Source organism: Rhinolophus sinicus, chromosome 9 (genome assembly GCF_057876585.1).
Source record: "Rhinolophus sinicus isolate RSI-liver-muscle chromosome 9, RSI-T2T, whole genome shotgun sequence".
Taxonomy (NCBI): domain Eukaryota; kingdom Metazoa; phylum Chordata; class Mammalia; order Chiroptera; family Rhinolophidae; genus Rhinolophus; species Rhinolophus sinicus.
Window position 1 is genome coordinate 37,019,160 of NC_142509.1, and position 13,002 is coordinate 37,032,161.

Sequence of the window (13,002 nt, forward strand, 5' to 3'; positions counted from 1 at the left end):
TCCCAGGTGCGTCACGCTTATTCACGAAGAGGCTGCTTTCTCAGGGGTAAGAAATAAATTCATCGTTGTCTCCATTGTTTATAACTAACCAACACATGCTCTGGGGATGTGAGAATGCTGAGTGTTCCACCCTCCTTTCAATGTTATTCCCTCCCACCCCCCAGTATAAGGGCAACACCTATTTAGTAGAGAAAATGTGTAAAAGAACACAAGAAGCCACCATCCTCACACACAGAGGTGACACCAATAATGGTGACACTCACCATCACTAACTGGACACTAGACAACACCTCTCACCCCGTGGCCTCCTCAGCAGTAGGTACTGTCATTGTCCCCATTTTATAGATGACAAAACTGAGGCTTAGAGTCAGCCAGGAAGTGCAGGAGCTGGAACTTGAACCTTGCTCTAAGGCTGTCCCTGTCCCTTATTTATGTGTATATTTGCCACAGACCTGGAATGTGCTGGTCACAGCGTGCTTTTTCCATCTCACATTGAATGGCGGCAGCACTTTCTGCTCTCCCCTCACTTCGTTTCTCCCCGGGGGTATCTGCAGGCACTGAGGAGAGCAAACCCCTCTCCTCCACCCCTTGAGTGTAAACATTTCAGCACCACGCTGCCAAAGGAGAGAAAAAAAGAATCCCCACCTCAGATTAAAAAACCAGAAGACCAGGCTGTGGAGAGTGAAAGGGAGCTTTGTGCAGTGAAAGGGGGGATGGGGGCCATCCCAGGGCCAAGCCCTCAGCCACCTCAGTGGGGGCACAAGGCTGGAACCACAGCCCGATGGCTCAGAGCAGGCAGCACCAAAACTGGGGACAACAGTAAACCCGCTCTGGGCACTGAGACGGTCTTTCCTGCCAAGGCCCAGGGGCCCTGAGGCTGCCCGTGGGGCAGGGGCTTGGATCCTGCTAGAAGGGGACCAACTTGTCCCCTCCGCGCTACCCAGAGCAGCAAGCCCCCTCCCCTTTGTCTCAGCTCGCTTGAAAACAGAATGATGTTCATTTTACGACTGTGGAGTTTCTGTGCAGGAGGAGAGGGCACGACCCGTGAGGAGGGCTTGGGGGCTTCCAAGAGCATGTGAGTAGCACTGACCGTCTGTCCCCTAACCACACGCTTCAAGGAGGTTTCCTAGCGGCATAGACACAGAGAAGGGTGTGTGCTCACCCACACGTGGTGAGCTGGGTTACAGATAATTCTGGGGGTGGCTGGCCGTCCTTGGTGTTCCTTGGCCTGTAGACACATGTCTACACTCTCTGCCTGCGTCTTCACGTGACCTTCTTAGGACGCCCGTCGTTAGGGTTAGGCCCACCCTACTCCAACATGACCTGTTAATTTGACCCCTATTTCCAAGGTCGCATTCACAGGTCCCTGGGGTTAGGACCTCAACATATCTTTGTGGGGCGGGGGGGACACAATTCAACCCACGACAGGGCCCTTATTTGCCAGTTATTTATCCCCACGTGTGAGTGTGTGCACATGTAAGTGTGTATTAATTCACGGGAGCTCATGTCAGAGGAGCAGCTTCCATCTCAGAGGACCTCTCGGTGCAGCTGGGCTGCGTTTCCCAACGCCCGGCCCCAAGCACACTCCCTGGCGTGCCAGCCTGCAGGCCGCATGGCGAGCTCTGCTCGTCCTTGCCCAGAAGACAGCAGGCCTGCACTCAGGCGGGGCTCAGACAGTGTCTTTCCACAGAGCTCCAAAGATCTCTCTTTTCCCATCAGCTCACAAAAGGAGGATTGAGAGCCGCGGTGACCAGACAGGTGGAGTGTGTGATACGGCTTCTGTCTGCGAGGAGGACAACGGGCCGATTCATCACGAGGGGCTGCGAGCTGGCCAGGGCGGATGGACGGATGGACGTGAAGCCAGAGCTGCAGCGGTCAGAGGAGCGGTTGGCTGGGAGAGTGGCTCCCAGCGCCTCCAGGACACGGTCTCCCGTGGGAGGAGAGGGGCCCGGCCCAGGGCTCACCAGACAACAGAGTGACCTGAGCTCTAAAGCTCAAAACCCGGGGCCTTCACAGCCCGGGGTCCCGCATGCACAGGGGGTCCCCGCATGCACAGGCCAAGGGGGAGGCCCAGGAGGGCTGCGGTGAGTTCTGAGGGTTTTCACCACCTTCTTCCCTGGTGGTTAGTGCAGATGAAAGGACCAACTGCCCTCAGTGAATAAAAGAACCTCTTCAATGATTATCTCGAAGGATCCAGATATTCCTTTTCATCATGACTGCTGTGGGCTGAATGTTTGTTTCCCCCCCAATTCATATATTGAAACCCCAACTCCCAGTGAGATGTTACTAGGAGGTGGGGCGTCTGGGACACCTCCTCATGGCACCTTAGGTCATGAGGGTGGAGCCCCCACATTGGGGTTAGTGCCCTTATAAGAAGAGGCAGTAGAGCTCTCCCTCTCTCTCTGTGTCTCTCTGTCTGTCTGTCTCTGTCTGTCTCTGTCTCTCTGTCTCTCTGTCTCTCTCTCTCAGCTAGAAACAACCAGGAAGGAAGCCTCACCAAGAACCCGACCACACTGGCGCCCTGGTCTTGGACTGCCAGCCTCCAGAACCATGAGAAAGAAACGTGTTGTTTAAGCTGCCTCAGTCGATGGTACTGTTACAGCTGCCCGAATGGACCAAGGCAGTGGCCAGAGGACAATGAGTGGGCCTGTCACTTAGCGTGTCACAAACCTAAGGCGTGCCTGTCTAGGTCAACATGGAGGTTGTAGAAGCACGAGGTCTCTGCTGTGCTGACGTGTGTGACGGAAGCTTGGGGTGCAGTGCCCAGGACAGAGCGTCTGTGGGATTCACTGCCTGCAGTGTCCTGGGAGGGAGTATAGTGCAGGCGCCTGCCTCCGACCCTCGTGTGACTCTCAGCTCTGCCGTTTACCAACGAAGTCAGCCTGCACGTCTTGTTTAAAGTTTCCCCCGCCTTCAGAGGGGTCCTACTAGCTCTGACCTCATAGAGTTGCCGTGAGGCTTAAATGGGGTACATATATCAAGTGCTTAAAATGGTGCTTGGGCCTGGGGCAGGGACAAAGAAATGGGCCATTTTGACTATCAGATAGCCACCTTCCCTCAGTGACCCCTGAGCTCCACGTCTGCGTAGCACATCAGGATACACTGAATCCTATATTATGTGAGGCAGGTGACAACTTGCAGTTCCCAAACTCAGGCATGCCACCCCCCAAAATCAATTCATTTTGCTGTAATTCAATTTCCCTATCAAGCCCACAATCTATCTATTGGCAGAATATAATCTCAGCCAATTTAGGGTCAATCTAGTCAAATCAGAATGTCTAGGGTTCCCTCTCCCCATTCCTCAGTGGTACTGGGTTTCAGATCTAGGAGGTCCCTGGGCTTTGAGGGAGGGTCCCCTGACATCTACTGACACCTAAATTCTCCATGCAGACGAGGCTGTTGGGCCCCACAGTTTAGGGGACCCCCTCTGTTTCCCCATCTTCACTTCGAGGCCTCTTGCTCTGCCAGCCCTGCTGGGGGAAGGGGAGGGGTGGGTGACACACAGGGACCCTCAGATGCTCTTTCACCAAATTCTGGAGCCCCGGGGAACCCAGTGGGGAAGAATCTGGACCTGACCCCCACTCCCTGGACTGTTGCTTTCCTGACACTGAACAGGCAGATTTAGTGTCTGGTGAGGACCCACTTCCTGTTTCATACAGTCTTGTGTTCACTTTCCACATGGGAGAAGGGACGAGGGAGATTTCCTAGGCTTTTTATTATTATTAGTTTTAAAGGCGGGCGCAGCTCACAGTGGCCCATATGGGGATCGAACCGGCAACCTTGGTGTTATTAGCACCGCGCTCTAACCACTGCGCTAACCGGCCACCCCCTCCTAGGCCTTTTCTGTAAAGGCATCAGACCCCTTCCTGGGGGCTCCACCCTCAGGACCTCATCACCTCCCAGAGGCCCCACCTCCTAACGCCATCGCACTGGGCGTTAGCATTTTACATATGAATTTGAGGAGGGGCACAAATATTCTGTCTATAGCAGACGGACAAGCAAATTATGATACATTCATGCGTACACTACGCAGCAAAGAAAAGGACCAAACCACCACGTAATATGCCCAACAACATGGCTGAATCTCAGGAATGTTATGCTGAGTGAAAGAAGCCAGACGCAAAGGAATGCAATTTGTATGCTGCCATTTACATGTTACTAAGATGTTCTCTAGCTGTCTTTGGGCAAAAAAAAGATGAATGTTAGTTCATTATCAGTGATGATAAAAGCCGGGTGGTAGTTACTCGGGTTCCTGACGGGGAGGACGTGTGAGCCATGGACGTGTCCTCTGTCTTCACCTGGCGGGGGGTCGTGCCAGTGTCCACATACCCCAAAAATGTGTCCAACCCAGCAAGTTGAGAGGTATGTGCTTCACATGTGAAGGTTGTACCCTAAAAATGAAGGCAAAAAGAAATGGTGTGCTCTTTAGTCAGAGTCCAGGGGGGTGGATTTAGTCAGTGCTTTGGGAAGGAATTGGAGGGAGCCCGCTGCATCCTGGGGTCACCTGAGGTGTGAGCACTGAGGCCTTGAGCCTTCGGCATCCTTTCCAGGTCCCCTGAGTGGTGAGTGTCCCCAGTGTCCTCAGGTTTGTCCCAGGAGGAAAAACACCCTGTGAGTCAGCGCTGTCGGCTCAGTAACACCTCGCTTTACCCTTCCGTGACCCAGGAGCAGCGGAAGGAAGATGACCTCTCTTGTATCTGTGCCCAGCAGGGAGGTCACACCCTCTGTGGACTTGGGGCCCCGTTTGAGTTCAGTGACCCCATGGTGGGGTCGTGGCTGGGGAGTACCCCGCCAAGCAAGCCACCTCCTGCCCAAGAGAATGTCTGAGGGTCCCCTCCCACCTGTCACTTGGCTTCTGTCAGCAATTTGCCCTAACACATCTGCGTCCCCACCCTCCAGTTAGGACTGCTGAGTGGGGTAATTTCCAGAGCAGATGGCGCTAGAGAGGGCTGGGGCCATGGCAGGGCTTTGTAACACCCCAGGCAGCTGAGGTCTACATGTGGCCTGCCCGTGCCATATATCAGGGGCTGCACGGGCTGTGCTCAAGTCCAGATGAGGCCCGAGAGGGAGCAGCCATGTAGGGTTACCCTCACCCCCAAACTCCGGCTGAGCCTCCCTGTCTGCAGTGCTGGAGATCTCAGGGTTCGTCCTAACACCAGTTCAAAAGAACCGTCTGGAAGGTATGCTTAGCATCCCCTCACAACCCAACCTGGAGCCAAGCCTGTAGAAGGATGGCAGTCAGAGGGGCAGCTGCTGTTGAGCCAACTTTGAACTTGAACTGTTTTGAAATCCAGCTCATAAATCTGCAGCTCAGCCTGGGGGACGCACCTTCAGGTCGGGTGTGGAGTTTGCAGGAGAGGCCTGGGGTCTCCAGCACAATGTGGCATTTACAGGAATGTCGTGAGTGAGAGTCAGTGTGCATGCATGCGGGCATGTGTGTGTGTGTGCACATGTGTGTGTGTGTGTGCGTGCGTGTGTGTCCGGGAGTGTGTCCGTGTGCGTGTGTGTGCGCGTGTGTGTGTGTGTGTGTGTGTATGTGTGTGTGTGTACCTGAGGACAGAGTGTTGTGGACAGTGCCAAAGCGAGGGCGCCTACATCTGGAAAGTGTCAGGTTTAATGCCCAAAGCCACGGGCCCAGGTCAGCTCAAAGTACATGTTTGCTCGCAGCCGCAGCTGTGCAAACTCCCGCCTGCCGGGGCTTGGCTGGGCTCATGTCAAGTTCCCTCAGAGACAGTGGCCCCTTTGTCAGATTCCATTCCAATCCCCCGTTTCAAAGTCACTGGCCTGCCACGGGGCCCCCGCCACCAACAGCTGCCGGGCAGTATCTGTCTGAGGCTGCATTCATTCCGTCTTGAGAAGGAAAATACCGTAATTTAGGGGCATCCAGACTGTACCCCTTCCCTCCCCCAGGAGCCCCCGTGTCCAGCTCATTGCACACCCCCCACCTCGGTGTCCTTGGGGCGTCCCCGTAGCGTGTCCAACTCCCCTGGGGACCTCATTCCATTTCATTTTGTTCTTGGTGGCTGTCACTTGGGATATCGTTTCCCTGTGGCTGGGCTGTGGTTTGTGTTTGGAAGCTGATGAAGACGCGTGTGTGTGCAGTGCGTCCGTGCACAGAGGTGGGGGTGCACAGAGGTGGGGGTGCACAGAGGTGGGGGTGCACAGAGGTGGGGGTGCACAGAGGTGGGGGTGCATTAGGGCCCACCTGGAGACCGCCAGAATCTTAGCCGGGTTCGGCGGAGCTTGAGACGGAGGCTGGTGGGCAGGAAGTTTGTTTGGGAATGTGGTTCCAGGGAACAGGAGGGAGGGAACGGGCCGTGCTTTGCACAAGAGTTGTATTCATTGAATCACCTATAGAAAAAAACAAAAACAAAAACAAACCGTGTGTGTCTCTGTGTGTGTGTGTGTGTCTGTGTGTGTAATCACTTTTTCTGTAAAGAAACTCTCAGGAGATAGGGTCCAGTCCTTCTGGAATGCAGTGATGCTTTTTATAATGTCTTCTTACTGTTTTTCACTGAAGGATTCGATGTAACCCAACGTTCGTTGACTACTTCTCATGTGCCCAGCACTACCAGGTGCTGCGTGGGGAGCGGTGGCTGAATACGACGGGTGAGGTTCCTTCCTCCATGGAGTTGCCTGCTAGTGTGAGAGACACAAAAGTGAACCCCATAATTTTAAGTGGCCATACGTCCGTGAAGACCATAAAACCAGGGGACAGAGTCCAGAGCGGCCGGGAAAGGAGCAGGGACAGTGAGGCAGGATGGTCAGACATGGCATGCTGAGGAGACGGCATCTCAGCAGAGCCCTGAGCAGTGAGAAGAATCTAGCCTTTGGTTCCAAGACAAACATTTCCTTACTCTCCACTTCCTCTCTGATAGAAGCCCAGGCACCAAGAAACAACTGCAAAAAAGCCACTTCCGGAGCCCGGGTGGGAGGAGAGGCTCTAAGAAGCTTCCAGATGTCCAGCATTCTGTCCAGCTGGCTTCCAAGCAGAGTCTTTACCGGGCCCTCGACACTGGCAGGTGCCAGGAGGCTCACCGTGGGTCCAGAAAGTCAATCTGAAACCGGGTATTTTCTTTAGCTGGATTCTTTTTGCAGCTATCGAGTTTCCTTGTATGTGAAGAAACCCTGGGAAATTATTTGTTTAACAAGAGCATTTGGTATTTCTCAGTCTTTTTTTTTTTTTTAACCTTCTTTCCCTTTGCTCTTGTTTTTCTTCTCTTTGTTTGGCTTTTGAGCGAAAACTTCCTACCCACTGTGATATTTTCCCCATGAATAGCTAAGTAGGCTAGAAAAACAGGAGTAGGAAACATGGTGGATGGCCGGAAGTCAAGGTCAACAGCAGGCTGGGAGCCTCCCAGCAGCACCTTGGCTCACGTCAGCAAGTGGCTCCGATGTCAGTTGGCCACGTAAGTTCCATGGAGCGTACCCCTCTCACAAGATGCCACTTCTTTAAGTCCCTGAGGTGGGAAGTGGCAATTGCACAGGTCTTACTTAGCATGTCCTGGAGGGAACAAAGAAAGAAAACCCATCTGTTGTGTGAAGTTAGCAACAGTCAGTTGAGGGACATTGGCTGATCCCAATGTCACCCAGCAGTATTAAATCTAGCCTGCGAGACAGAGACAAGGATTAACAGAAGTCTATGAAAATGGAGATTAAGCCCTTGAACATTTTACCCTCCCCCACCAAAAAAAAAAAATCTCTGAATCATAGAACTTCGAAAAATGGGGGAAAATCAAATGGAAAGTAAAAGAAAAAAAATCATTCTTTGTCATTTCTCTGCTCTAAGAATTAGAGCAGAGTTACCACACTTTGGTAAGTTAAAATGAAATTAGCTTACTGAAAATGTTTACCATTGTTGATTTTCAAGATGAAATTCCAATCAAATTTTTCTTTATTTTTAAAACATGGAAGTTTTGACCCCACGTCAAGTGGCCTCACCTCAGGTGCCCTAGTTCTGGTACCTCTTACACGTCCTTCCCTCCCTGCGTTTGTCTACCAGACTGGTGTCACAGAGAGAATTATTCCATGCCCCTGTCCTGTGTCCCAGCAGTCGTCATGTATACCCCACGGAGTTAAGCTCTCCTTCTTCTGGAGCCTTCTTACCTTCTTTGTCTCTGTACTGGTCAGGATAAGCAGCATTGGCTGTGGTTCCAACTCTCTGCAGAATAGCCGTCAGCCAGCAGGCTCTTCTCCACGCAGTCACTCAGTGACCCAGGCCCCCTCCATCCTGTGGCTCCACCCTCCTTTATGTCCTTGGAGTCCTCTCTGCTCAGCCTGTGGTGCGAGAGGGATGCAAGAGAAAGTATAGGGGCCAGGCCTAGAAGTAGCGTATGTTTGTCCCACCCACATTCCAGGGGTCAGAACTCTATCACGTGGCCTCACCTAACGGCCCAGAAGCCTGGGGGATGCAGCACAGCAGTGTCCTCTGGCAGGAGACGAAAACCAGGAGCATTCATTAGCAGTCTTGCCATACTTCCTCCTCTCTTCCTCCTGTCTTTGGTACCACCTCCCTGTTTTTGTTCATCTCTGCACGGTGTGTCTAACTAAAGCACATGTCGCCTGAATAGCCGGTAATCCTTGCCTCTTACTAAACTCATAGAGTCCGTTTGCCAACTCGCTGATCCTTGCTTTAGAAAAGCCTGGGTGTCACAAGTATCCTCTGAGTGAAGGGAACAGGCATGTTCACTTCTGTGCTCCACGTGGGCATATGTGTGTGTGCAAAATATTTATCTAACCTGAGCTAAGTATAAAAAACATGGCTAACTGCAGAGAGAGACATTCCAGTATGAAAATCCCTCCATTCTTCCCTCCCTCCCTCTCTCCATCTACCCATCCGTCCACCCATCTACCCATCCGTTGGGTCAAATGATAGTTTATGTATACAGAGCATTGTGGAAAGTGCTGTGCAGAAAGAAAAAAGTGCATAAGGCATGCTTTTTGCCTTTGAGACATTTGTACTCCAATTGGGGAAATAAGAACTAAACACACACAAAGCTAGCAAAAATGCCAGGTCCACACATGTGCAGACAAGTAGGGACCATCCAGGAGCAGAGGTGCTGTGGCCTGCTCTGCACCTACGCCCTCCCTTCACCCTCCGCGTGGATCTTTTTTACAGAGGCTTTCTCCCTGCCCCTCCATGAACTGTCCTTCCCTTTTCCTCCAGGCCTCACAATGGGTCTCTTTCACTTTTTCCCTTTTATATCCTTTCCTTGTTTCCCTTTCTGTATTTCCCCCCACTCTTCTCTCTTCACATGCTTCCCTTTAGTAAAGAACACCTTGAGCTCGTGGCGGCCCCAGGGCCTTGGCACCAGCAGCGTCCTCCACCAGACACGTCCTTCCTTGGGCTCTTCTCCGAGCCAGCCCCTTTTCACCATTCAAAAGTCACCTCTGCGGAGCTTCCTTGAGCCTTCCACCCCATTCAAAGCAGCTCCATCCTGCTTATTCTCTAGCTCATCATCCCATTTTATTTGTATAGTAGTAACTCTCTGAAATTATCTTGTTTAATTATTCTTTTCTCCCCACACCAGTAACTTCCACAAGAATGGGGACCAAGTTTGGCCTGCCCACGACTGTGTCCCCAGTGCCTGCCATGCAGTAGGTGCTCAATTAATGAGCGCTAATTGAAGGGATGCTAGGCGAGAAGGCCCTCTCTTCTTCTCTCAGCATCTCGGGACTGCACAGGGAGCACCACTGAGTCTTTGCCCCTCCCCCACAGCCTCGCCTGGTACCCAGACTGCGGCTCACCCCCTTCGAAGCCCCGGGCACCACGCCAGGAGCCTGCAGCCTTCCATTTGTTTCCTATTCAATGTCCTTTGTCTTCACTTTGAGCTGGAAACCACACAACCAGAATATCTGCCCAGACTTGTATCTTCCTCGAGGTGTGAATAGAAATGGTATTTGTTTGCCCTCCTCAGTGGTGTGCTCCCCCTGGGGCACTTGCTTGGGCAGACGTTTGCCCCGCAGCTGGGCTCCCTCCCTCCGTCTCTCTGAGGCACAGAGAAATGGCTTTGAGTTTGGCAGGAGGTGGGGACAACTACTTTTCGCTTTGCCCACCTCCCATCTACCCTGGCTCTAACCTGGCTAGACTTGCTCTTATATGGCATGTGCACAGATATCCTGTCTGCCTCTTTATTCAGATGTGGCTCAAAAACGGCTGCTCGGTGTTTTTTGCCATAGTAACTCTTGGAAAGCCATAGCGGGTTTTTTTGGAGGACTCCTTTTTTTCTGGTATGACAACTTTTTCATCCCCCAAATCAAAAAGTAGTATTTTGGCGTTACGGATTCAGGCAGACATACTCACCATTTTATGTGATGTCACGGTTTCTAGTCAGAGAAGATCACTTGAAACCAATTTGGATGGTGTGCCACATTTGGAAGACACCCCAACCCCGCCCCAGGACGTTTTGCTGTACATGGAGTCGCCCAGAGCAAGGCCTGAGGAAGACACAGCTCCCCCAGCTTTTCGTCTCTGATGCGTGGGTCCCGGATCCACAGGTGTCAGGGCCTAAAGGTGTTTGTGTTTAGCTTAAAGCGCAGCTTGACGGCCAAACAACCACGAGCCCCTACAAAAGTTGAAAAATGGTAAAGAGAGTGGGAGAGACAGATGAATGTATTAAAGGAGCCTTATCGACGATAGCTCATAGATTCACCTTCCTCTATGGTCCCCCACCAGCCCCTATTGCTGAGGTCGGCAAGCTCTTTCTCCAAAGGGCCAGACGGAAGACATTGGAGGCTCTGCATGCCGTGTGATCTCCATTGCCGGGGGGAAGACATAGTCGTCGCCGTATCTTGGGCTGTCAGCTAGCACAAAGCCCTTCACAGATGAATTGACCGGGGTTTGTAGAGGTTAAGGCTGGTCAGGGAACAGGATATTCCTGCGGTCTCAAAATATCTCCCCACAGATTCCTGATGAATTACAAAGGCAAAGATACCTTTACAACAAAGAAACGTGGAGGACACCCTCTCCACCAAGTGACGAGACGTTAGCCTGATCAATCGTGGGAGAAGCTGACATCTCTGCCTCCAGCCATCACCAACCCTGTGAAATCCTCATGAAAACATTCATCCGGCGTCAAATCAAATGGAAGCAATCAGACAAATAGGCTGTGGAGCTCTCTACAGAACCACTGGCGTGAACTCTTCAAATTCACCCATGTCCAGAAAGACAAAGAAAGGCCCGGGATGTTTCTAGATGAAAGGGGACGGGAGAGAAATGACTGTGGAGGGTGTGAAGTGACTCAAACCCTTGTGTGAAAATGACTGTCCCAGACTGTGAAGGCTCTGAGGTTCGCCCCCCTCGCCAGCTAAGAAGTCAGCCTGCCGCAGTTGCCCGGACGCCAGCAAAGACAGGAGACCCCTGGGTCAAGGCCAGAGGCTGTTATTACTCACGGCCACACTACCAGCCAGCGTGCTAGCATTTTTCTCGCCCCATTTTCCCCACCCCTGGTTCCCACAGGTGACATCTGCACAGGGAGTGGCTTCATTAGAGGAGAGGAACCCAGCATTTAGGGAACCCACATCTTTTATCATGGGCAGTGAGACCACCTGATCTGTGCCCCAGAGGGACGTCATCTTTTTTCATACTGGACGGTAGGCATGCCTACCTTCTGCTTTGGAGGGAGACGCGATCTCTACCTTTCGGTGCTGTTCTCTATACAGACGCCCTTGAAATGATAGTCAAGACAGAGGGCAGTCTCTTCTTGTAAGATGCAACACAAAACCCACGGAGAATTGCCTCCCGATAAAGACAACTAAGTACGACGTGTGCCTGGGCCCTGGATTGGAAAAGAAAGCAGATTGCAAGGATATTTTGGGGATAATTGGGGAATTCTGCTATGAACTAGAAATTCTTTAATACCGTTGTGCCGATGTTCAATTCGTTGGTGCGGTCACACCATTATGGTGACAGAGGCAGTCGTCTGTGTTCCTGGAGATGCTGCTGAAGCCCTGGAGGTTACAGGTCACCATGTCTGCCACTAACTTTTGAACAGTTCAGCAAAACAGACACCACAATATATAGCACGCGCAGACACACAGCTGGGGGAGATTGATTGAGAGGCCAGATGTGTTCACATGTTAACAACTGCCGTGTGGAGGTGAAAGAGATTTGGGTTTTCATTAGATTATTCTTTCAACTTTACAAAACAAAAATTGGGTGCGGGGTGGGACCCGGCTTCCCCAAGAGCAGGCAGCTGGCCTGGGGCGGCCCTCTCCTGACTTTATAGGCTGTGTTTTGACTACACCCTGTCACTGATTTTTATCCCTGCCCTGCCTTAATTGAGTGCTCTGAGGACATAAATAAGTTTTTTGTTTACTCAGGCTTGGGAGAAGCTGGCAGAAAAGGCCTTTTCAGCTAAAAGCTCCTTAAACCCTGAAGGTGTGAACCAGCAAGTTAACGCCCGAAAACCCTTTCGGCTGTGGACGCCTTCACTTGTGGCTGTGACGTGATGCACTCAAGCCCGTTCTGGAGGCCGGGGCAGAGCACAGGAATTGCAAGCCGACCCCAAAGCGGAGTTCTAGTGATTTTGCTCAAAGCCTTGGGAATCCTGAGGCTGTTCCAGACACACTCGTTCAGACGTCAGCACAAGGCCCCTTGGGTCCAATGCACCGTGGACCCATTTTGTCCCCACTTCCCTCCCTTAGTGGAGCTGGTCGTCAAGAGCTGGCCTGAGGAACGGACGCCAGCCCTGCCCTCTGTGCACAGGCCCTGACCCCAGACAGACAGCAGCCCAGCCAAGACAGAGCTGCAGGCTCCGAGAGGACGCAGCTAAAAATGAAGAGGTGAGTCACTGTGGCAGCTATGTCCCAGCGCCGTCTGTGGCTCGCGCTGGGGACTGGGAAAATACGGGCAGCAGGGCACCCGCTGGCCAGGCCCCAGGGCCGGGCCTGCCGAGGACGCACAGCCCAATGTCACGGTTGTCCGGCCTTTAACTTGAAACCAATTTCTCTGGGTCACATGCGCCTGTGAACAAATCAAAGCGGAGTTGTCAGGAGCCTGTG

At 52.3% G+C, this 13,002-nt stretch overlaps 1 protein-coding gene and 1 long non-coding RNA gene across 4 annotated transcripts in view; one reads left to right on the forward strand and one right to left on the reverse strand.

Moving 5' to 3' along the window:
• The window catches only part of RFLNA (refilin A), a 125,256-nt gene that overhangs the window by 96,356 nt on the left and 15,898 nt on the right, over positions 1 to 13,002 (forward strand). Inside the window, exons 3-7 of one of the 3 annotated variants that reach the window (XM_088801061.1) lie at positions 7 to 46; positions 1,720 to 2,084; positions 6,521 to 6,609; positions 6,879 to 7,068; positions 10,331 to 10,659. In XM_088801061.1, coding sequence (XP_088657187.1) covers positions 7 to 46; positions 1,720 to 2,084; positions 6,521 to 6,609; positions 6,879 to 7,068; positions 10,331 to 10,475 — 829 coding nt within the window. In that variant the 3' untranslated portion in view covers positions 10,476 to 10,659. Of the gene's footprint in view, positions 1 to 6; positions 47 to 1,719; positions 2,085 to 6,421; positions 6,610 to 6,878; positions 7,069 to 10,330; positions 10,660 to 10,768; positions 12,784 to 13,002 lie in introns of those variants that run through there. The other 2 variants (XM_074321648.2, XM_074321646.2) reach the window with 2 other exon arrangements.
• Positions 7,062 to 11,732, reverse strand: LOC141569238 (uncharacterized). The gene is made up of 6 exons (XR_012492733.2): positions 11,607 to 11,732; positions 10,653 to 10,908; positions 10,304 to 10,565; positions 8,386 to 8,428; positions 8,107 to 8,277; positions 7,062 to 7,504 (listed from the first exon to the last, which is right to left on the reverse strand). It is a non-coding gene; the product is annotated as an uncharacterized LOC141569238 (long non-coding RNA).